The sequence below is a fragment of the Panicum virgatum genome, chromosome 2K, assembly GCF_016808335.1.
Source record: "Panicum virgatum strain AP13 chromosome 2K, P.virgatum_v5, whole genome shotgun sequence".
Classification (NCBI taxonomy): Eukaryota; Viridiplantae; Streptophyta; class Magnoliopsida; order Poales; family Poaceae; genus Panicum; species Panicum virgatum.
This window is the reverse complement of record NC_053137.1, coordinates 32,869,253-32,891,954: the sequence shown is the minus strand read 5'-3', so window position 1 is coordinate 32,891,954 and position 22,702 is coordinate 32,869,253. Positions and strand designations below refer to the sequence as shown.

The 22,702-nt window shown below is 44.1% G+C and overlaps 1 protein-coding gene across 2 annotated transcripts; it reads right to left on the bottom strand.

Annotated features, from left to right (window-relative positions):
- Nucleotides 1–89: 89 nt before the first annotated feature.
- On the bottom strand, nucleotides 90–21,596 carry LOC120673459. Of its 2 annotated transcripts, none has more exons than XM_039954297.1 (18): nucleotides 20,947–21,595; nucleotides 20,402–20,638; nucleotides 19,974–20,164; nucleotides 19,650–19,809; nucleotides 18,369–18,506; nucleotides 18,090–18,276; nucleotides 17,435–17,580; nucleotides 17,106–17,288; nucleotides 15,952–16,062; nucleotides 15,305–15,424; nucleotides 15,066–15,210; nucleotides 14,284–14,447; nucleotides 3,891–3,977; nucleotides 2,521–2,849; nucleotides 1,623–1,704; nucleotides 1,381–1,520; nucleotides 950–1,205; nucleotides 90–796 (listed from the first exon to the last, which is right to left on the bottom strand). In XM_039954297.1, the coding sequence occupies exons 1-18, from the start codon at nucleotides 21,250–21,252 to the stop codon at nucleotides 458–460; spliced, it is 3,321 nt and encodes a 1,106-aa protein (XP_039810231.1). In that variant the 5' UTR covers nucleotides 21,253–21,595; the 3' UTR covers nucleotides 90–457. The 2 variants fall into 2 exon arrangements, with proteins under 2 accessions (XP_039810231.1, XP_039810241.1); XM_039954307.1 differs by having other exon boundaries at nucleotides 110–796; nucleotides 1,381–1,511; nucleotides 20,947–21,596.
- Between the last annotated feature and the right edge of the window lie 1,106 nt (nucleotides 21,597–22,702).

Genomic DNA, 22,702 nt, shown 5'->3' with positions numbered 1-22,702 from the left:
CTTTATCCTATCAAGCTCCTCTCTTTCATAGCCTTCCAAATATCAGCCAAATTCAAACAAACTTTGTACGGGTAAGTTGATATATGGCATAGTTCAATTAAATGCACCCTGCCGAAAGTCATTTCATGCGGCACTCGCTTGCAATTGAACAATGTACAATAACTGATTCATCGTTCCGGACAAAACAGTTACAAGAAAACCAGACTCAAACCACAGGGTTAAGAAGCCCGATTGCCAACCTCACCTTTCAGCTACGAGCAATCTCCACACGATCACAATCTCATTCTCATCGCTACGACAAAGCTGCACAAATAACAGAATCTACCTTGCTCACTCCCAAAACTGACCCCAGCACCCAAGCAGGCTTTTGCGGTTTAGAACCATTAACCAAAAACCAAGAGCCACTATCATGCACAAATCGGTTCCACACTATAGCAAAACTACAACTTCCACGGTGTCAGTGTTTATGTGAGTGCTTCCGACTTCTCCTAGAACTAATGTCACCCCTCACCATATTTCTTCTCTCAATAATTCTGGAAGCAAAGCATATGTAACCAATGATTGCCATGGCATACAAGGATCGATATGGCGCCAAAGCCATAGAGCTTACGAAGGAATAATAGCCAGCCAGGAGGTAAAGGAAGCTCAGACCAACTTCATGCCCTCTCCTTCCAGGTAGCTTGAAAGATATACAACAGCTGACATTTGGTTGGGATCCAAATAGTCCATGCAGTATAACACCAACGCAAATAGCAGAATCTATCAACCAGGGAAAATTCTGCCCCATACCAATCCTCTGTACAAAAGGAACATATTGGAATCATCACTGATTAGGACAATCTTTTTTTTCTTCTGAGAGCGCAGGAGATGATTAGGACAATCTAATACAGAAAACTGGAAACTTGGAGGAATCTGCTTCATGATGTTCAGGTAGTTAAGAATGACAAACCTGTAGCCAAGCAACAAATGAAGGCGCAAACATGAGTGTGGTTAGAAGATGCAAGATCATAATCCCATGCCGACAATCAAACAATTCTAGTTGACCGTCGGTAAAGCTTTTAGGAGCTCTTGGGCTATCATCCATTGGCAGAAGTTGTTGGAGCCCATCTGATATACTTTTGGACAGCAGAACTGGACTATCACCCATCTTGGATTTGTACAAGTCCTTTTTCTGAGTGATACTGCGAAAAGAAGCTGCTAAAAAGCTGCCACAAGACAATAATTCTACTTTAGATACTGACTTGCAGCCACAAATGAAATAAAATATACATGGTGGGGGCATGTTGGAGATACAACATAAATTAAGTATATTCTGCTCACAATACAAATACATTTCAGCAATTGAAACTGTCGAAAGCAGCCTTAAAAGTTAAAACGCACCTGCATAGATTTGAATGAGCATGGAATGTATGAGAGAGAAGTAGCAGACCAAGGCCAATGGCCGGGTGAACCAAACAGACAAGTGGTAAAGTCACAATTGCTACAATTATATTTGGATTATTTTTAAGCATCTGCACAATCTTTTCCATGAGGACGTTAGTTAGCACCTGAATATAAGGGACTAAAAGAACACGAAAGACAAGCTAGGTCTCTATGTACTCCACTTATAGAAGGATGTTTACCTTCAGTGACTGCAATGAAAAAGAGAAAGTGAAGAATTGACGAAGAAATGAAGATTGGACACCATCCCCCCATGATTGCCATCTGTAAATCATCATTGCAAGACTAAATGAATAACAATGATGTATGATTTTATGGTGAGCGCAGAGTCCATATAGTCAACAATACGGCAATTACTTATGCTTCATAACAAATCCTTATCGGGTGACACTGGACAAGAAATCAAAAGTTGGACTCGCAAATAAACAAATAAAAGATGATTGAACATAGGTAGTAACTATAAAACAATTTGCGGATTACTTGAAACGAAATAATAACTAATCATTTGCGGCAGAATTAAAGCTGGGTAGTTCTGAAATCAAAACTGGTCATCTTCCTTATAGCTATTCTTGTACAGGAGAATATAAGAAAAAATATTGTCTGATGGCATTGTTAATCTGAATAATGTTTCTAATAAAAGCTATCTACTTATACGAGAAGCAAAGCAATCTAATCAAGATAATTAGTAATTTCAAGACTAATACCACGTGTGAAGGGGCATGTAGCCTAGTGGTTGCAGTGACCTTAGTAGCACCCCAGGTACTGGGTGTCTAGGTTCGAATCCCTGTGTAAAAAAAGTTACTCCTAGTCCCCCTATGCGGCATGGGTGAACTGACTTGTGGTGGCGGACCCTCAAAGCATGGGTTAAGGCCCAACCACAGGGGGCAGCATCCCCATGTATTTTTTTTTTTGGGGGGGGGGGGGGGGGGGGGGAGGGGGCTTTAGGGACCTTTCTTTGCGTGGCGTCCCATTGAGCTCTTCTTAGTGAAATACCGTGGGGACAGTATTTTTAACAAGAAAAAGATGGAAGAGATAAAAAATTGTTCCTGATAAAAAAAGGATATAGAAGCGTGCACTAACCTTCTCTTGATGAAGACATGTAGAATGGCAACCGCATACAGTAATAATTTTGAACTTAGTATCAATAAAATTGTGAAACCATTAGCAACTATATAGCAGATCATAGTAACCAACAAGAAGGTCCAGAATGGTGGTTTTTGCTCCGTTGAGAAAAATGAAAGGGCAAGAAATAGAAGTATCGGCATGATGCAAAGAAACACGAATGGCTTGGGGACCCCAAGATTAGACTCTATAGCTGACAAAATGGATGGCACGGAAGAATCACATTCCCATGCTGATGATTGCCGCATCAGGCCAAAAAACATTATGGCCACCATGGAACCAAGAATCTGCAATTGAACAGGCTACAGTTAAAAAAAAAAGCAAAGCATTGCTGACCTCTTATGTAGTTATGTTAGTTACTACAGTAGTTAGCAGTTCCAAGTAAACATGCAGGGACATGTTAAATATATATTTACTAACATGGTATTATGAAAGACACAGATTCCAGTGCAAATATACTATAGCAAGGAAAAGTAGAAAATATCCTAGCTTCAAAATATGCAGATGCAGACCAGAGCCCAGAAACCATCTTTTTTCTTTTTTTGAAGGCTTTTGTATATGGTACCGTAAATACATATGCAACCGAAATATTCAAATTTAACAAATTCTATGATTTTATTAAGTCAATTAAACAGGTAAAAACATAGAAAAATTAATAGGCAAGTATTTTTTTATTAGTACTGTATATTACATAATACAGCTGTACTACAGTGATAGACAGCATCCAGGCAGTAGCATTGTGTGGTGCAGCAACAACAGAGGCTTCATTGGCCACTGGTGGGTCAGATAGTCGGGAAAATAAAATACTGAAAACCTACTCCAAGAAGATCATCAGTAAGCTATAGCCACCAGCAATGCATGAGAAAGATCCAACATAATAAACATCATGGTTATCAGTGCATCAGGGCAAATTGAGGTGCCACAGGTAATGCATATTTAAAATTTGTGAGTCATTGCCATGTTAGCCGCACCCGCATATTTTTAGGATTCCATGCTTAGAGGCAACTTCCTCGGTGGTCAAAACATCCATCTACGTATATAAAGTTCAGCCTGTATCTCTCATGGATTAAGTGAGGAATAGATCAAACATCCCTTCTTAATCAGGCCATGGGGATGAGTCCAGCCAGCGATCAGTTGACAGGGGTTGCTCTACTCTGAGTTCTTGGAACCGTATCCAGCCTAATCCATATCATATAGTTTTCAACAATCAATGTGATCTAGCAGACGTAACACTACTGTATCATGATCAGTATATGAATACAACTCAGGGAAAAGGGTAACATCATGATGTCATGCGTGGATCAAAGTACAAAGAAACAACAGGTTACCTCTGATGAGTACAATAAAAAGAACCTGCTTGCCGCAGCACTTAGTGAAGCACGAGCAGTGACTTTGTATGAGCAATGCGGGTCAGCCTACAAATTTTGAGACGAGTTACATTTGAGAGATAACTTGTTTTAATTCCTTACTATGGATAATTTAAAAGCGAGAAATTAGCTCTCTTACAAATGAAAACGTATATTACGCAACTTGACATCTGAAATGTCTGATAATGTTCTGTGAGACTGCAAATTAAATAGGAGTATATGTTTGAAGCTGACACTACCACATTAGAAATTCTAACATTCCAATTTAGGATTAATTAAGATGATACACCTGAGTTTTACTTTTTAAGTACTTGAACTTTGGTGGATAGAGCTGAATCAGTGGGCTTTGAAAATAGACTGGTGCCAAACAAAGCTTGCAAAATAATCAAACCCCTCAAAGGTAACAGGTTTGAACAACAAAATTATATGTTAAGTAAATGGGTGACCACAAGCTAATTGCCTGCACTGTTGGAAATACAAAAGTACTACTATAAACTACTCCCTCTGTTCTGCTATGTTTGTCCATAGCTTCAGGAGAATATGTTCCACAATGCTGTCCATTGAAGAATCAAGAATTTAGTTGTTGCAGTATTTTGTCATGGCGGCCAGCTGGCCGACCTGCCCAGTGAGCCCATGGCAGCAACAAGATTACGTGCAAGTTTAGGTTGTTAGGAATATCTCTTTGGTTAGGTTAGGTTTATGTTCAAGTTAGTTAGATACTTAGACTGGAAAGTTATCTCTAGATTACTTGTTAGAGCATCTTCAATAGTTCCCAATTTTTTTCTCCCCAAATCTTGTTGTTTGCCAACTCCTCAAATAGGTATAGGGAGGCAAAAAAGAGTCCATCTCCAAGAGTTTCCCATTTTTACTCCCCAAAAATGAAAAGTTGTGGCCACAAGGTTAATTCTGCAGGAAAACACTGCAAAAATTGTGCTTCAAATCCACTGAAGAAATTCTGTGAGCCTAAATCCCAGATAGCAGCAGCAGCCCCATTCACCTGCAGAAAACAAGTTGCACTAGAGGGACCAGCTTGCTAGCGTTCATCTCCAGCCCAAAACCAGTGGAGACTGCAGCTGCAGACGGGTGAACCTGCTCTCCCACGTCAGCGGCATCCACCCGCATACCTACAGTCGCGGCATCATGGAGACCATGACCCCGGCAGTAGCAGGTGGCTCCCTGCGCCGCCACTGGCAGCATGGCCACGTCCCTCCCTGTGCGGCGTACTCCCTTCCATGCACACCGGCAGCGAGGAGTGCCGACAAGACTGGGTGTTGCCTGCTCCGTTGCTCCGTCGCCCGAGGCCGCGGCCCCGCTCTCGCCGTCTCGATCCGATGCTGCTCTGGCCAGATCCGAGCCCAACAAGGCTCGTGCTGCCGCTTTATCACTGGAGGCCGCGGCCCCGTGCGCGCTGATGAGGAGGGCTACAGCGAGGCCGCCGGCGAGGAGAAGGGCGGCGTGAGCGGCACTTGGGCGCGGGGAAGAAGCCCACGAAGAAGAAAAAAGCCGTGGGGAGGGGTGATCAGGAGGGGCGATTGGGTGCGTATTTTTGCGCACAATGGAGCCCAATTTGCCAATTATTAGGAGATGGGGAATTAGGATGGGGAACTATTGGAGAGTGTTTTTTTCATTTTTTTTCAAAAAAAATAAAGATGAGGAGGAGAGATTGGGAACTGTTGGAGATGCTCTTACTCAGGTCAGTAGATTGTAGTTGTTACAGGCAGCCAATCATCTATTTGGAACCAATTAACAATTATCAGGAGAGATCCTCATCTAACACCGGGCCTTGAGATTGGGTGCAGCCATTGCTGGTGTGCCCGATCTCAATTGTCAGGTTCAACAGCTGTTTATGCCTTACAATCCTCAACCCCCACATTCTGCACAGCTCCCTAACCAGGGCCGTGACATATTTCCACTCTACCCCTTGATTAACGGAAGAAGTCTGCATAACGCCCCAACCTATTGCAAGTGGACTACATAACTCCCCAAACTATAAAACTGTCTATTTTACACCCTCTGACACTCATCTGCATGGGGAGAAAGAAGAGGATGAGAGCAGCACAGATTCCTTTTTTTGTGGATTGGGGGGGGGCTCGGTACACACAGGGAGGATCGGATAGAGATTAGAGATGATGGAGAGGTGGCATTGATGGTGGAGAGGCTCCTGGCATCTCACCTTAGCGCTAATGGCTTGAGCAACGTGGTTGGTCGGCTGGCCTGATTTCTGTGATGGAGAGAATCATAGAGATGGGAGCGAGCTGCTGAGCAGAAGACTGGACAAGCACTGGATGGTGGAGGACACCTCAATACTGCCCTTTCTTAGGCCGGAGGAGGGTTCTGTGCTAGCGCCTCAACCACTCGCCATCATGGCGACGACTGTGGCCAGCAGTAGCTTGCAAGGGTTGGCTTGTGGTGATTGGTGGCGCTGAGGCGATGCGGCGTGCGAGCAGACTAAAGGCGCAGCAGAGGTGCCTGGCCCAAAGTTGCAAGGCCAATTAAGCTCGGTGGTCTTGGCATCTCAAGTTTGCAGCATCTTGGTTGGGCACTCAATTTACGGTGGCTTTGGTTGCAGAAAACTGAGCCTGACAAGGTCTGGAATTTCTTCACAGTTCATGCCCCAAAACAGGTCAGAGCATTCTTTTCAGCGGCCATTATCTCCGAAGTCAGAAATGGAAAAAATACTTGCTTCTGGACAGATAGGTGGCTGCAGGTGCAGAGACTGGATCAGATGTTGCCACATCTGTTTGGGGCTTTAGTTCCTAGAGCACGGAAACAATCTGTTTTTTATGCCTTTACAGGTGCTAGATGGATTACAGACATAAAGGGAGCGCTTACTTTGGATGTCCTAGTGGAATACCTTGAACTTTGGGATCTCCTCTCGGAAGTTACTTTACATTCAGATATAGATGATGTGCATGTGTGGCAATTCTCTACTACGGGGCAGTACACCGCCAAATCAGCTTATGAGGCTTTGTTCATTGGAGCCACTGGTTTTGGCCCTTGGGAGAGAATTTGGAAAAGTTGGGCGCTGGCAAGTGCAAGTTCTTTCTGTGGACTGCTGCACTAAATAGGTGCTGGACAGCTGATCGCTTGGCCAGAAAAGGTCTCCCCCACCCAGCGGCATGCCCTCTTTGTGACCAGGTTGCAGAAACTATTGATCACTTACTGGTCGAGTGTGTTTTCTCCCGACAGGTCTGGTTTAGTGTTTTGCAGCATTTCAGTCTTCAGGCTTTAGCTCCACAGACAAATTCTTCCTTCTTTGATTGGTGGGCAGCTGCAATCTCAAGAGTGGATAGCCAGGTCCAAAAAGGTTTAAATACCATCATCATCTTGGTAGCTTGGTCCATTTGGAAACACCGCAATAGATGCATCTTCGACGGTGTTGTACCTGATGTTTCTTGTGTGGTCTCGGTCTGTAAAGAGGAACTGCGCCAGTGGTCTATAGCCGGGGCTCGAGGAGTGTCTTACCTCCCTCGCCCAGGAACACCCGGTGGGTTAGGTTGTTGGTCAGGTCTCACCTTGTGGGTTTCTTGAGAGAAATTTCCAACAGGTGTCTTTTGTAAGGGCATGATACAGGCCCCTAACTGTATCACCCGGGGTTTTCACCCTGTTATGAATAGCACTTGTATTCATTATGAGGCCTCTAGGCCCGAATATATACATGTACAGGTATTAGGAAATATGCACAAAACCTCTTATACAACGGGGAAACTACAAAAGATACATATACATCTAACACCCCCCCTCAAACTCAAGGTGGATCCATGACACTGAGTTTGGAGAGATAGAACCTGTGCTGAACTCTGGTTTGTGCCTTAGTAAAGAAATCTGCCAACTGAAGCTCTGAAGGCACATACTGAAGAGCAATAACATCATCCTGTACCTGTGCTCGTGTATAAGAAGCATCAACACCAATATGCTTAGTGAGCTCATGCTTCACCGGATCACGAGCAATGCTAATAGCACCTGTACTGTCAGACAAAAGAGGAGTCGGCCCAGAAACAGAAACACCAAAATCCTGAAGTAGCCACCGCAGCCAAGTAACCTCTGCTGTCACAAGAGCCATAGCTCGCAACTCAGCCTCTGCACTCGAACGAGAAACTGCTACCTGCTTCTTAGTCTTCCAAGCAATAAGAGAACCACCAAGAAAAACACAATAAGCAGAAAGAGATCGACGATCAGTGGAATCACTAGCCCAAGTAGCATCAGAATATGCATGAAGTCGTAAAGAGCTAGAGCGAGGAAAGAACAAGCGGCGAGATACAGTCCCACGAAGATAACACAGAACACGAAGATGACTACAGTGGATCTGAGTGGGAGCAGAAACAAACTGACCCAGGATATGGACAGCATATGAGATGTCAGGACGAGTAACGCCAAGATAAACAAGACTCCCAACAAGATGACGATAACGAGTGGGATCTGCAAGAGGCTCCCCATCAGTGGCAGAGATGAACATTAAGTTCCATAGGAGTCTCTACAGTACGGTGGTCAGTGAGAGAAGCACGATCAAGAAGATCCTGAATGTACTTTTCTTAGGACAGGTAGAAATCTTGAGGTGTGGAAGAAACCTCAATCCCAAGAAAGTAACGAAGAGGATCAAGATCAGACATAAGAAACTGCTCACTGAGACGTGCCTTCACAAAGGCAATATACTCAGAGTCATCTCCAGTGATGATCATGTCATCAACATAAAGGAGGAGAAGAGTCCGACCACAAGAGGAAGTGTGGATAAAGAACGCAGGATCATGAGTACTGGCAGAAAAACTAGCAACAGTGACCACAGAAGCAAAACGCTGGAACCAAGCACGAGGAGCTTTCTTGAGGCCATAAAGCGAGCGGCGAAGACGACATACCATACCCTCAGGAACCGAATACCCAGGTGGCGGCTGCATTACACTTCCTCACTGAGTTCACCATTAAGAAAGGCATTCTTCACATCAAGCTGAGATATAGGCCACTCACGAACAGAAGCCACAGCAAGAAGTGTGCGAACAGTGGTCATATGAGCCATAGGTGCGAATGTCTCATCATAGTCCCGACCATGCTCCTGCTGAAAACCGCGCGCTACAAGACGAGCTTTGTAGCGCTCAAGAGAACCATCAGAGAGGGTCTTAACCTTGTAAACCCATTTACAAGTGATAGGACGGACATGTGCGGGAATAGGTACAAGATCCCACATGCCAGTGCGCTCAAGAGCAGCAAGCTCCTCGGCCATAGTATGCTGCCACTCCTGATGCTGAATGGCATCACGGTAAGAAGTCGGCTCAGACAGAACAGTACCAGCAAAACCAAGCCGATCTGGAGGCCGAAGCGACTGCCAATCACGAAGAACATATCGTGGAGCTGTCTCAACATCAGAAGGAGCCGTCTCAGCATCAGAAGGTGCAGCAGAAGAAGATGGCTCATCAAGAGAAGAAGGGACATCAGAAGATGATCTGACAGCCCGCCGAGTACGTGTGTAGACACATGTGACAGGCGGTTTACTATCATAAGTAGTACCCATAGGAACCTGTGGAATATCGTCCGAAAAAGAAGGGACCACAGGTGAAGGGGCCGCAAAAGAAGGCTCCTCGGGTGAAGGGACTACAGGCAACTCAACAGGAGCCTCAGAAGAAGGGACTAGATGTGAAGGAAACATAGGAGCAATAGGAGTATCTGGAAAAAGTAGGAAAGAGAGTGGCTCAATGACAGACGCTTGAGAAGCATCAGGAGAAGGGCGAGGATAAAAAGGACGAGACTCATCAAAAGTAACATCCCGTGAAATCCTCATCCGACGGCCAACAGGATCCCAACAACGATACCCCTTATGCTCAGCACTGTATCCCAGGAAAACATACTCAACAGATTGAGCAGTCAGCTTAGTGCGCTCACGAGGTGCAAGAAGCACATAGCAGACACATCCAAAAAGGCGAAGACAAGAATAGTCAGGAAGCTTGCCACAAAGACGCTCATACGGAATCCCACCACGAAGAGAGGACGAGGGCTGGATATTAATAAGATAAGTGGCAGTGGAAATAGCTTCAGCCCAAAATATGGTGGAAGAGAAGAAGTGATCATAAGAGCACGAACAGTCTCAAGCAAATGACGATACTTACGTTCAGCAACACCATTCTGAGCATGAGCACCAGGACAGGAGAATTGGGCAAGAGTGTCTTGCTCAGAAAGAAACTGACGAAGGGCTCCAGATAAATACTCCCCAGCAGAATCAGCACGAAAGACCCTGATAGAGGTATCAAACTAAGTACGGATCATAGTGGCAAAATTTTTATAGATAGACAAAGTCTCACTACGATGTTTCATAAAATAAACCCATGTGTGGCGAGAAAAATCATCTATAAAAATGATATAATATCGATGGCCCCCTTTCGAGACAAAGGGAGCCGGACCCCATACATCAGAATGAACAAGATCAAAAGGATGTTTCGACACCGACTCACTAGAATAGTAAGGAAGCTGGAGCTGTTTCCCTAGACGACAACCCTGACACTGTTCTAGAGATACATCACCAGAGACTGACCCTAAAAGACAACGACGAACGAGCGTAGACAAATGCGAGCCACAGAGATGTCCCAAACGATGGTGCCACTGAGCAAAAGACGATGTGGATGACGTGGATGCAGCAGAACCAACAAGACCGGCAGAAGCAGCGGAAGGAAGACGAAGCCAGTCAAGCTCCCAAAGACGCTGAGAATCACGTCGACGAGGGCCAGTACCAACCAGGAGACCCGTGATGCGATCCTGAATACAACAAGTCAGATTCAAGAATCACACGACAACCATGATCAGTGAGCTGGCCAGCAGAGATAAGTTGCATGGTTAGTTTGGGAACATAAGAAACAGCAGGCACATGAAAAGAGGGAGACAAAAGAGTTCCCTGCCCTGCAAGAGAGAGATGATCCATCCGCAGTTTGAACAGTGATAGGAAGAGATGATGGACTAATAGAAGAAAGACTAGTACGATCAGGAGTCATATGGAAAGAAGCACCAGAATCAAGAATCCATGGTAAAGTACCTGAAGAAGACTGAGAAGCAGTAGCAGCATTTGACTGTGCAGAGGACTGAGTAACAAAACCAGCAGCTCCTGACGGTGTAGAGGCAGTTAGGCGACGAAGCAACATGAGTATCTCCTGTGTCTCAGAACCAGCAGAACTCCGCTGGCACCACCTGTGCCCTGTGAAGAACGATCACTACCACCTCGGCGAGACTGATCCTTCTTCTTCTTGAAGCAAAATGCCTCCACATGAGTCTTCTTACCACAATATTTACAATTAAGACGACCACCCCCTCCTCCCTCAGAAGAAGACGCTGCCGGAAGAGGCGCCTCAGGTGGAGGGGTGGCAGCTGGAGACGAAGAAGACCGAGCAGCCAATACTGAAGACGAAGAAGAAGACTGCAGTAGACCAGCATTCTGAAGATGTAGCTCCTCATTACGAACAGCAGCAAGAGCCTCCATCAGAGAAACACAGGGCACACGGGAAACCAGCTAAGCTCGAAGCTGCTCAAACTCATCACGAAGACGACTCAAAAAATCATAAGTGCGCCTAGTCTCCAGAGCAACCTTCTGAGCCTTACACGAGTCACAAGTGCTGGGTGATAGTGGAGGACCAATAGAGTCAAGCTGACACCACACTACAGACATCTGAGTATAGAAATCATCAAGTGTAGAATCACCCTGGCACAATAGTTGTTCCTGACGTAGAGCAGCAATATAAGTAGACTGACCAGTGGGCTCATAACGCTCACGAAGAAAGGCCCACATCTAATGTGCATACTCAAAACCAACAATATTTGCAGAAAACTGCTCCTCCATACTAGCAGCAAGAACAGCACCAGCACGAGCATCCTCATCCAACCATGTCCTATATGCAGCAAACTGAGACACATATGACTCCATACTAGCATCATAATTATCAAGTACCTTTGTCTTCTCAGCATCAGTAGCCTTATCAGGAATAATGGGCTTGACAGGAGCAACAGGAGGAGGTGGGCAGGGTATATCACCAGTAATGAACTCCTGAAGACGAAGACCACGCATGTGCCAGCGTAGACGAGGAACCCAGTCGTGATAGTTGGTGCCATTGAAAAGCACCGGACATCACATAATCTGCACACCACCGGAGGACGGAACGGAAGGAGACGCCATCCCAAACAGCAACAGTCGTCGGCAAGAGCGCAAAGGAAAAGCGGCGGTCGACGGCAAGAGCGCAAAAGAAAAGCGGCGGCGGCAGCAGCGTTTTTTTTTTAAAAAAACGAGTACCCTATTGACGAGTCCGGGGCAAAGTAAAGCGACAAAACAAAGTCGAAGCAGCCACCAAATCACAACAGTAGACCTCTTTTTTTTACAGAGGAGGTTTACCTCCTCACTGGATGGCAAGCGGCGCAGGCAGAGGACCAAGCAGCGCTGGCCTCAGAGGAGCACGACGCGACCTCTGGAGGAGCACGGCCCGGCGAGGGCAAATCCCAGCGGCGGCATGCGTCCAGGAACAAATCCCGGCGGCGGCGCAGCCTCTGGAGTAGCGGCGGAGGGCGGCGGCGGCGCCCCGATCTGGAGGCGAGTAGAGGCGGTGGCGCAGCCCTAGTCTGGAGGCGGCGGCGCGGCCTCGGAGGGGAGGCAGCAATGCGGCCGTGGAGGGGAGGGCGGCGGCGCGGCGCGGCCCCGGTCTGGAGGCGGCGGCGCGGCCTCGGAGGGGAGGCAGCAACACGGCCGCGGAGGGGAGGGCGGCGGCGCAGACTCAGACGACGAATCCCAGCGACGCAGCCACGGAGAAGAACAGAGGATCGATGGTGGCTGCACAACGAAGCAGCCAGCTAGATGCACGCAAGTGCAACGTGCAGATGAGGGATTAGAGAAAGATGAACCATAACCCTAAATTTTGGCTCTGTATACCATGTTATGAATAGCACTTGTATTCATTATGAGGGCTCTAGGCCCGAATATATACATGTACAGGTATTAGGAAATATGCACAAAACCCCTTATACAACGGGGAAACTACAAAAGATACATATACATCTAACACACCCCTCTTTTTCTTCTTAATATATTGATGCGCAGCTCTCCTGCATGTTTGAGAAAATGATGACAGCGTAGTGAGGGCGTCAGCTCGGCTCAGTTGTCAGCTTTGGTGTGGGGGCAGCAGCACGTGCGAGCTCAGCATCCTTTGGGAGCAAGCATGCTGCTGCTGTGTATGCACGAGGGGAGAGGGAGCACAACAAGAGGGCCGGCGGCCACATGCGGTGGAGAAACTTAGATGGGGGCCGGTGGCGGAGCAGCTTGGGAGGGCGACCGCCAGTCAGCATTCGAGTAGAAGCAGCGGTGAAGCAGCAAATGGCAACGGCCAAGAGGAGAATGAGGAGCCACATGTCAGCACGCCACTACGCAAAAACTGCTGTGTAAAACCATTCTAGGAGTTATTTGAACAGTTTTACAAAGATGAGGGTGTAAATGCCCGGTTTTATAGTTGGAGGGGTTAAGTAGCCCACTTGCAATAGTTTGAGGGGTGATGTAGACTTCTTCCTTAATTAATTGCTCTGAAAGAAGAGAAGTAGTTGTATCATGTCATTCAATAAGGGCATGGATGACCATTTCACATTGATTTGACCAATAATTTCTATGAAATATGACATTTCAAAAATGGAAAATAAATTTTCAGAAAGTACTTTCATGATGAATCTAGTAGCATCTATCATACATTGTCAACTTTTGTAATCTATCATATATCGATGGTCAAATTTAAAAAGTTTGATTGGCAGGAATCCTAAATGACTTGTATTTGGACCAGAGGGACTAGATGTATTTAGTATTCCTGCTGTTGACCACTAATGTATGGGGAAAAAAGCGTTTCTCATTTTCACAGGAAATGGGTACTGGTAGTCTGGTACAGCTGCTAGCAAAACTCAAAAGTAAATTCATTTTGTTAACATAATGGGGTGGTAACTCAAGCAGGGTAATGTGTGTACAATTGCTAGTATTGATCTGCAACCATAATAAGTCGGCAAGTAACTCAAGCAGGGTAAAATATTTGTACTTTTCACAAGAAAATGTTACGGGTATAGTTGCTAGTATAGATCTGCAAACATATGCTAGAGGTCTGTAGAAGGCTAACAGCTAGCATCTGGCAGTGCACAACAGCTAGCAGCAGTCATAAACTTCGTGCAAAAATAAGAAAAGTCATTGTACAAAAACATATAGTGCCTCATAGATTCTGTCCTAAAAATAATAGAACCTGTATTCTGTGATACCATACAGCAAACTGATTTTCTGCATGGCAGTTTCCATATACAGAGCATATTTGACTCGCTAACTTACTTTACTGTCAATCTAAAGGACCCGCAACATAGAAAAGAACCTTACCAGGATCATTACTGTAGTTCTGTCCGTCCCTTCAGCTGAGTCCCAAAAGGCAGGTGATGAATCAACCACTAGAGTCTCTGAGTATATATTTGGAATGATGTGTAGGCCTGATACAGAATCCCATGCCAAAGCAACAGGTGGGAAGCACCGCAATTTACAAAGATCTACAATACAAAAAAACATATGAAAAATCATTGAGATAGTGCAAACACGGTTAGCCGGTAATCAGCATAATTACTAGTCTGGTTTTGTGGACGGTATTAAAAAAAAAAACTCGACCGGCGGGGGAAAGACCGCCCCAACGGTATTGCACCAAGAAGAAAACTCAGCCAAGCCGGCCAAGAAAACACCCGAACCCCGGCTTTACCCTATGGGCCACACCGTAACCTGGGCCAACCATGACCCACTATGTTAGTGACCACTGCAACTACCCCTGGTAGGAGAGCCCAAATCAACCGCAGGTGCCACAGGCCAGCACCCTGCCAGTATTTTTTGGGTTGCCAGGGAGGGGGTTTTTTGCTGCCACCAGGATTTGAACCCTGGTTGGTGTCTTCCTCAACTGGGAAGCTTACCACTACACTAAAGGTGTGTTGGCAGTATTACATGCTATTCAATGTTATTAGACACTTACTAATTGATGATATCACTCCAGACACTAGTATAGAGGTTTAAGTCCACATTTGTTTTATCAGTTATTACTATGACCAAAGTTACCAGTAAAGACTAGGACAAAAGCAACTTAAAATTAGTATTTACAGAGCAAAAGAGAAGTAATGTCTCACTATTTTTCTCAGCTTCCATTTGGTCACCAGCATTTTTTATTCCACATCCAGCAGTTTTCAGTGATAATGTTACTGGTAGAAGGCCGAGGCTTGTAGAAAACGATAAGTTAAGAGCCAATGGATGATCCTCTGACAGAAATATTTCCTGAGATCAAGAATTATAAAATTCGACCAATATTACATAGCATACAATAGACGATTCGCCATACTCTAAATTTCAGTAGTTACTAGTTACTAACTTCAGGAGCAAAGTGGGAGCGTATAATCCTGCCAGTAGAAAGTGCACTAGCTCCTTCCTCTGGATTGAAGAACTGCCCCACTGCCATAGAGGCCGCTGGGGGAGGCCTACCTGAAATTGTCTGAATAACGAAGTTCAGCACAAGCAGTGGGTTTAAAAATTCTATCAGCATTCAGAACAGTCAGAATTTGTTTCCACTGATTAAAAAATAATTGCCATCGCAGGGTGCCGAAGATTACAGGTGGGATATGAATCAAATTGAAATTGCCCAGATAGTTAAGAAATATCAGAAAACCTAAGTTACTGATGTGAGAGTATAGGTGCCCTGATCATGGAGAACTATTGCAAGTTCATTTGTGTAAATAGGACAAATAAATGACCAATCTACCCAGTAAAAAACAAAGTCCTACTGAGGCACAATCATGTTCCATGGTCTAGTGTACCCACCTCACAGGTGTGCCTGCTGTGCATTTACTCTGTTTTTATTCAATTGTGTTTATTCATAAAAGCCACAAATTTTCTGTAAAGAGATCAATGTGGTGGACATGCTATTTCCAAAAGGTTGATTTGTAAAAAAAAAAACGTTTAAGCACATTTAATTGTACCAAAAACATTCTAGTGCAAGACAGGAATGGCACAAGAGAATACCGGTCGAGGCGCCACTGATATGGTCATGAAGCTGAAACCATTCATTTCTTCTGGACTCAGAAGAAGAAATGCAGAAGGCGGTGGTTGCTCAGTTTGACTACCAGGTTCAACCTGCTCAAAAAGCATAACACATAATGTTGTGATTTATTTTTGTTTGACATGAAAGGGATCAAATCGATCATGATCCTATTTTAGATTTAAAGAATGTAATTATTTTATTAATGAAGGCATGAAATGTACATATTTTATTACAATGGCACGTTTTTGTTGATATATATGTTTTTACAGCAAATAATTAAATAAAAAGTTAAGAACTTCGGCATTTCAATGTGCATATTTACATTTAGCTCAATCATTTGTTTTAAAAAATAAATTTAAAATAACTTAATTTTTAGAAACTTTAATGTAATAGTGATAACATGTCAGCTTAGAACAGTATATATAGAGATAGCATAAATTAAACTAAACGAAACATAATGATAGATAAAAAAAATATTTCGTGAGCTAACATAGCCCCATCTCATGCATGCCGGCAGCCCGGCACCTGAGTCACACAGAACGCGGAACTTGGTGACTAAGGCCGGCACCTACTCTCTTGCCCAGATCCGTTGTAGAGACAGAAAAAAAACGAGAAGAGAAGAAAACGAGAGGATGAAGAGATGGCATGTTGTAATAGTGTGGGCACTTCAGTCTTTTGTCTGTCAACGAGATTTTCTTTACACTATCAAAATATGTAAATTAGACAGACTGCAGCAAACGGCATTAAGAAATAGAGGCAGACCAAGACTGTAGGTTCACATTAAAAAATGCAGGCAAACATAAAAGGTGAAAAAATATACAGGGGCAAGAGTGCAATATTCCACAACATAAAAGCGCAAGCTTTTCAAGAAGTATGTTTAATATCCATCTATATAACCTAAAAAAAATGCAAGAATCATGTTCATAGACTGGCCTAACACACTGCAAAAATAAGGCATAGACATTGCAGTTAACAGTAACAAAAGACAGTAAGACAACGATTTTAGTTGTCCTCAATTGGACCGTCACATTACAAAGATGACTGGTGTAGTGTCTACCCAAATTCCTCAGACAAAAGGAGTACTGACAGAATGTAAGAAAATGATAATGACTAGGTGAACAATTTGAAATATTACCTGTTTTGGAGCAGGTCCTGCAGGAATTTGGACCATCTTCGATGTAACTTCCACTATCTTTTTACTGGCAGGCACTTCATTTTGCACAGGTGAATGATGCTTTTCTGGCCACAAATGAATTCTTACTCCAGAACATGGAGCAAGATTTGTTACAAAAACAAAGTGTCCTCTGCCATTTGATCCCTTCCGAAAGAAAAGAGCAATGCTGTCAAAGCTATTCATCATATGTGGTAGCAATCCAATCTAACTTCAATGAAAGTTTCTAAATGATAAACAAAACTTCTATCACGTACAGATTGTGGTTGAAAACTAGAAGGCCAGTCACCTACCAGCTTTTTAATATCTAACCATCTTCTCCTGCCATCCATTGCTAAAACGGTAACTGAATTTGACTGAATATGCAGGTCCTTTTCAAGGCCATCACTTGTCCACTGAGTCGATGGCGGGCAAGGAAGCAAATCTTTTTGCTGTAGTTCTACACAAAAGAATATATCAATACGTTCAGATAAGAAGAATAATTCACACTATGTAACTCGTTAAGGCCCTATAATTAACTACAAGGGTTTACATAACATTTGATTGAATAAGTGCGATATGATTATGTTATACTGAAGTACCAGTTTGACATGCTTTCCCTACAGCATAAAAAGTTACCAATTCCATGAGCCTCATGTTATAGCAGTGTACTGCTGTTAGACACAAAAATTAAATAAAGACTGTAATGGAAAGACAACAGAAAGTCAGAAACTAGAGCAAACAAACCATCTTAGTTCATTATATAAGTTCAATTAATTTGGAGACAAAAAAATTTGTTTTCACATTAGAACATTTACAAACAGAATTAGTTTTATGAAAAAAAATCTACATAGATTTCAGATACTGGCCAAGAAGTATGTGCCCATTCCACAAATAATTCATGTTGTAAGCAACCAACTTTCCAATTGCTCTAGCTGCAGAGGACTTGAGGAAAAGAATGAGCTGTACCTCCAGCTTCCCGGTTATCACTGGCAGGTAAATTCGATGATAGAGAACCAGGAACATGAGTCATCGAACTCAAAGACTGAGGAACTGCACTTTGAAGCATTTTTGTGAACACAAAAACTCTTTTTTGTGTACTTGAAAATGGCTGCCCATTTACAGGATCTATGATGCTAAGAAGAGTGTGAGCAACCTGGAGAACGTTAAGTCAACATAACTATTAATGTTACCACGTAGTGCAAAACATTCAAAATTTGTCAATTGTCATTAATACACATTTCTGACCTGTACAGCTAATTGATTGCACCATAGGATAGATTGATGCTCCATGGATAACCAAACATTCTTCATACTGGAGCTTCCTACCATAAAGCCATGTGTAGAAGGCACAATTCCATCCAGTGATGCCAATCTTGACCTAATCTGAATCAAAATGAGTGAGAAATGTCCAATTAGATATCCCTACTTCATGTTACAAAGTGGCTGCGAACATCCAAAGTTTAATAATCACATATTGATATCATGCATGCATCAAGAACTGAACACAACTGTGCAATAAACATTACAAAGTTAAATAAAAGAAAAATCTTAAATAAAGGATCTATAATTCTATGGAATCTCAGACTAAATATCAGAACTGAAACCCAACAAGCAGTCCAACAAGAGAAGAGCAGGCCCTTATATGGGCTGGGACGCTGGGTCATGCTACTTGATCGTTCAAATAGTACGCCCACTGAACCGGTAAAGTATATATGTCAGATCACCAGTTTTTCTGCAAACTGCTGAGGTAGCTGCAGACCAAGATTATGCCCCAAAACGAAATACCCCAGTGTCATGTATGAGTTCAACCATGGCATCTAAAGAATTCATCATTCACGTGGCTAGGTGCGCTAATTAACTGACGCTGACCCATTTGCCTGAGACCTTGGTCAGGTCAATGTCACTAGCCTAGCCTTATAGGCAGAGGGAGGGCGACGAACAGGTTCTTCGTGCTATCCCTAGTTTTACCATAACAAAAATGCAATGGAAAAAGGCCACTAGAAATGATTAATTAGTTTATTGTGTATTTAAAACTTAGAACAAGGATCAAGGCAACTTTATTTCAAAATTTATAAACAGAAAGCGATAAGTAATCCCATATGCAAAATATCGAACAGTCAACACAACTAAGTAAAAAATATTGGATAATCAACACAGCTAAGTAACATGATAATATACTAGAGTTGTCACGACACTTGTTCTCTGGTGACATGACACACAGATTATGGCACATTAAATAAATGTAGAATAAAGGAGTATAAGTTGTATAGTGTTGATTCAGTATGCTATGGACATGATTCTCTTTTCTCAATATTAGCTAAGATTTTTGCTGTCACCATAAGTGATTGGAAGTGAGCAATCATAGAACGTAATGTTCACCCAAAAAGTTCTTGCTGAAACCATAGGTGATTGGAAAGCAAGAAATCGTAGAATCTAAATGTTTACCCAAAAAGCCATCTTGTCCTTGAAGATAACATAGGCATAACTAAATCTACATTAAGATTAATGACAACAGTGAAAAGATACCTGATAATCATGAATCCCGCCCGATACAGATATAACAACAACATTTGACAACTTTGGACTGCTTGCATGTGATACCCCCATCTGGTATCCCTTTCTCCATTCCTCATTGACATGGGAGAAAAAATGACCCAAGGACGGCTGAAGTGCAATGGGAGGGTACCTGGATAAGGGATTATCATCATGTGAACCACTTGCTCATCCACCCAATGACAAGCAATACACATTAAAGGAGCAAGTGCCCCCCCCCCCCCCCCCAACCAAAGTTAAAAAAGAAACTGCAAAAACAAACAGAGAGAGAGAGAGAGAGAGAGAGAGAGTGAGTACTGGTGTGGGCTGGAAAGTGTAAGTATAGTTTCCACCGCCAATTTCCTCAAGTTTGGGTGGACAAGAGCAGCTCGAGCGACAAAGCCACCCATCGAATGGCCAACAAGTATAACACTAGATGGCAGGTCATGAGAAGATTGAGCACCACCCTTTGTTCTCTCTAGATGCGATTCTTTATATTGGTCAAGGATCTGCAAAGCACAAGATCAAGTCATTGTAAAATTTAAACCTAGACGAAAATCTTAAGCATTGCAATGTCCACGGAAATTTGAAACTATACTACTATAGTCTCTCAACATTTCAAATATCCAATGCCGTGTAATTTTCCTATTTGACGATGATTCTAACAGAAGGTTATATTATGACAGTAATGAGCAAAGGGACAAATACGTAAGCTAAGATACAATCTTAAAGGTTGGAACTGGTACCCTGTGAATGGCATAGACAACATATTCGGTATGCTCCTCAAGTATCCGACCATCCATTGCAGAGTGCTCTCCTTCAAGGTCAACAGCATACCAATCCAGCATGCGCCCATATCGTGACGGAATTGAAAAACCTTTGAGTTCATTTCCTGATACAAAGCTAGATGCTTCCTGATAAAACGTGGGCTCAAGTGGGCCACTCTGATACGCTCGAAAAGATTCTGCAGCCAATGACCGGACCTATAGATGCGAGATATGATAATCATCAGTAACAGCAGTACTTGTGTGCATTTGGAACGAAATAAGCTGAACCATAAGTGCATAACTTTGTGTACCGTCAGCCATCTTTTATCTTATAAGAATTCAATTTGCACATAATACCCTCCGACAATAACACAATAGGCAGAACAGAGATGCACAAAACATGATTATGTAAAGTCCAATATGGACTTCACCAACCAATCCAAGTTGTTTATCACTAAATGGACCACATTTGATTCCAGAACCACGGACGACGAAAAGAACCCAAAGAAGCGGGACTTGATCACCTGTTTGTAGCTTCCTCCGTTGCCGGGAATGAAGAGCACGGGCACGCCTCTAAGTCCCCTGATGTGCTTTGCGAAGTCGATCTGCTTCCAGCCCTCGTGGTACAGGAACAGCCCGTACCTGTCGGAGGAGACATTCCTGGGCGCGGCGGCGATGGGGATGTAGGTCGGGTACATGTAGGTCATGACGCAGCCGTTGGGCACCGGCCGCAGCAACCTGCTGAGCGCCGCAAGCGCGACCCAGGCGGAGAAGAGCAGCACGGCCCCAACCCGGCAGCTGCCCCGGAACCCGCCGCCGCCGCCTCCCATGGGAGAAGAAAAGCTCGAGCCTTGCTCCAAGATCGAGCAAGATCAAGAGGGAGAACAAACGGTGGGGCCTTCGGATCGCGGACGAGATCTTGCACCGTGGGGGCAGCTCGGGAGATCCGGGGACGGCGAGTGGAATGCCTCGCGGGAACAGCGGCTCCCTCAGGCGAATGCCGCGGCCATGGGTCGCGCCGCGCCCTGCGGAGAGCCCGCGGAGGAGGACGGGTGGCGGAGATGTGGAGGTGGGGGTGCGGGTGGGGCGGTAGTGCGAGGGAAGCGGCGGCGATGTGGGGAGCTCGCTTTCGTGCCTGGTTTTGGAGGGGAGTTGCAGGCCAGGGCCACTGGCTGCTGGGGCCGGCCGGCAGTGGCCTGTGTGATTTAGAGGCGCACGAATATTTTGAAGCCGGGTGGACGGACGGCGGGACAAACACCGCCGCCCGGTCGCCGGCGGCCGGCGCGTTCGGAGGTTTATGTCTGCGCGAGACATGGAAAATGTAAGTCACTTGAAGTTTGACATTCTCCCATATAAGTCATTTTGTTGCAAATGTTCCTTTACTTAGTTCGGTTGAAAACACCACCCAGCAGACACATGCTTTAGTGACTCTACACATTTTATAAATCTGATTGGGGGATGACAAATTCTAAGTGTTTTACTATCTATTGTTTAGTGCTAGGTTTATAGTTTACGTGAGTCATAATTACTGGATTAAAAAAGTAACAAGATATGAGGTATCCTGATCTGTCGATATAACATGCTTGCCCGATCATCCCGCTCCTAAAAGACTGATAGCCTTTCTCCGAGAAACGTGACACAATGGCTCTGGCTGAGAATATTTGCCCTTGCCCTTGCCCTTAGGCCTCCTCCAAAGCCTGGCTCCTAACGGCTATCTGTTTTTCAAGAGATAGTTTCATACACGAATTTTGAGTTTATAAGAGGATGACATATAGTGTCATTCATGTTATGAACGATGTGCTATGAGTCATATTATTGAGAAAGAGTTATCTCTTAGAATGCTTGGAGCTAGACACTAGCTCATACCTTTGAAGGAAGCCTTATTTGGTTGGGAAGAAGGAAGTAAAAAGAGCCTCCTACCATGGAGAACAAGTCCTACATCTACAAGATGTTGGCATACCCCATCATAATATCTTCAAGATGTTGCCAACCAATAACTTTTATACAGGTTCTTTTCACTGGAACGCATTGAGCTCGATAATAGGCGCAATTATAGCATAACGATGATATAAAGAAGATGATGGTCCAGGTGCGTCAGTCAATGGAGGTATCGGCTCTTCAATTTTTATTTTTATCTTTTTTGCCTTCCATGGTTGGTCATTTATTTTACGGATTCGCTTGTGATATTTTACTTACTTTTTTGGATCTGGTTCAGTAGTAGTGTTGTGTAAGATTGTTTGGACTGATTTCCTCTTTGGCAAGGGGATGAAGCTGGAAGTG

What these genes read in the sequence shown, in the direction of transcription:
- LOC120673459 (XM_039954297.1), bottom strand. Translation starts at nt 21,252, where the DNA reads ATGGGAGGCGGCGGCGGCGGGTTCCGGGGCAGCTGCCGGGTTGGGGCC. An exon ending in GCAATCAATTAGCTGTACAG is followed by an intron (nt 18,277 to 18,368) that starts GTCAGAAATGTG and finishes AACGTTCTCCAG; the next exon opens with GTTGCTCACACTCTTCTTAG. An exon ending in TATCAGTGGCGCCTCGACCG is followed by an intron (nt 15,425 to 15,951) that starts GTATTCTCTTGT and finishes TTCGTTATTCAG; the next exon opens with ACAATTTCAGGTAGGCCTCC.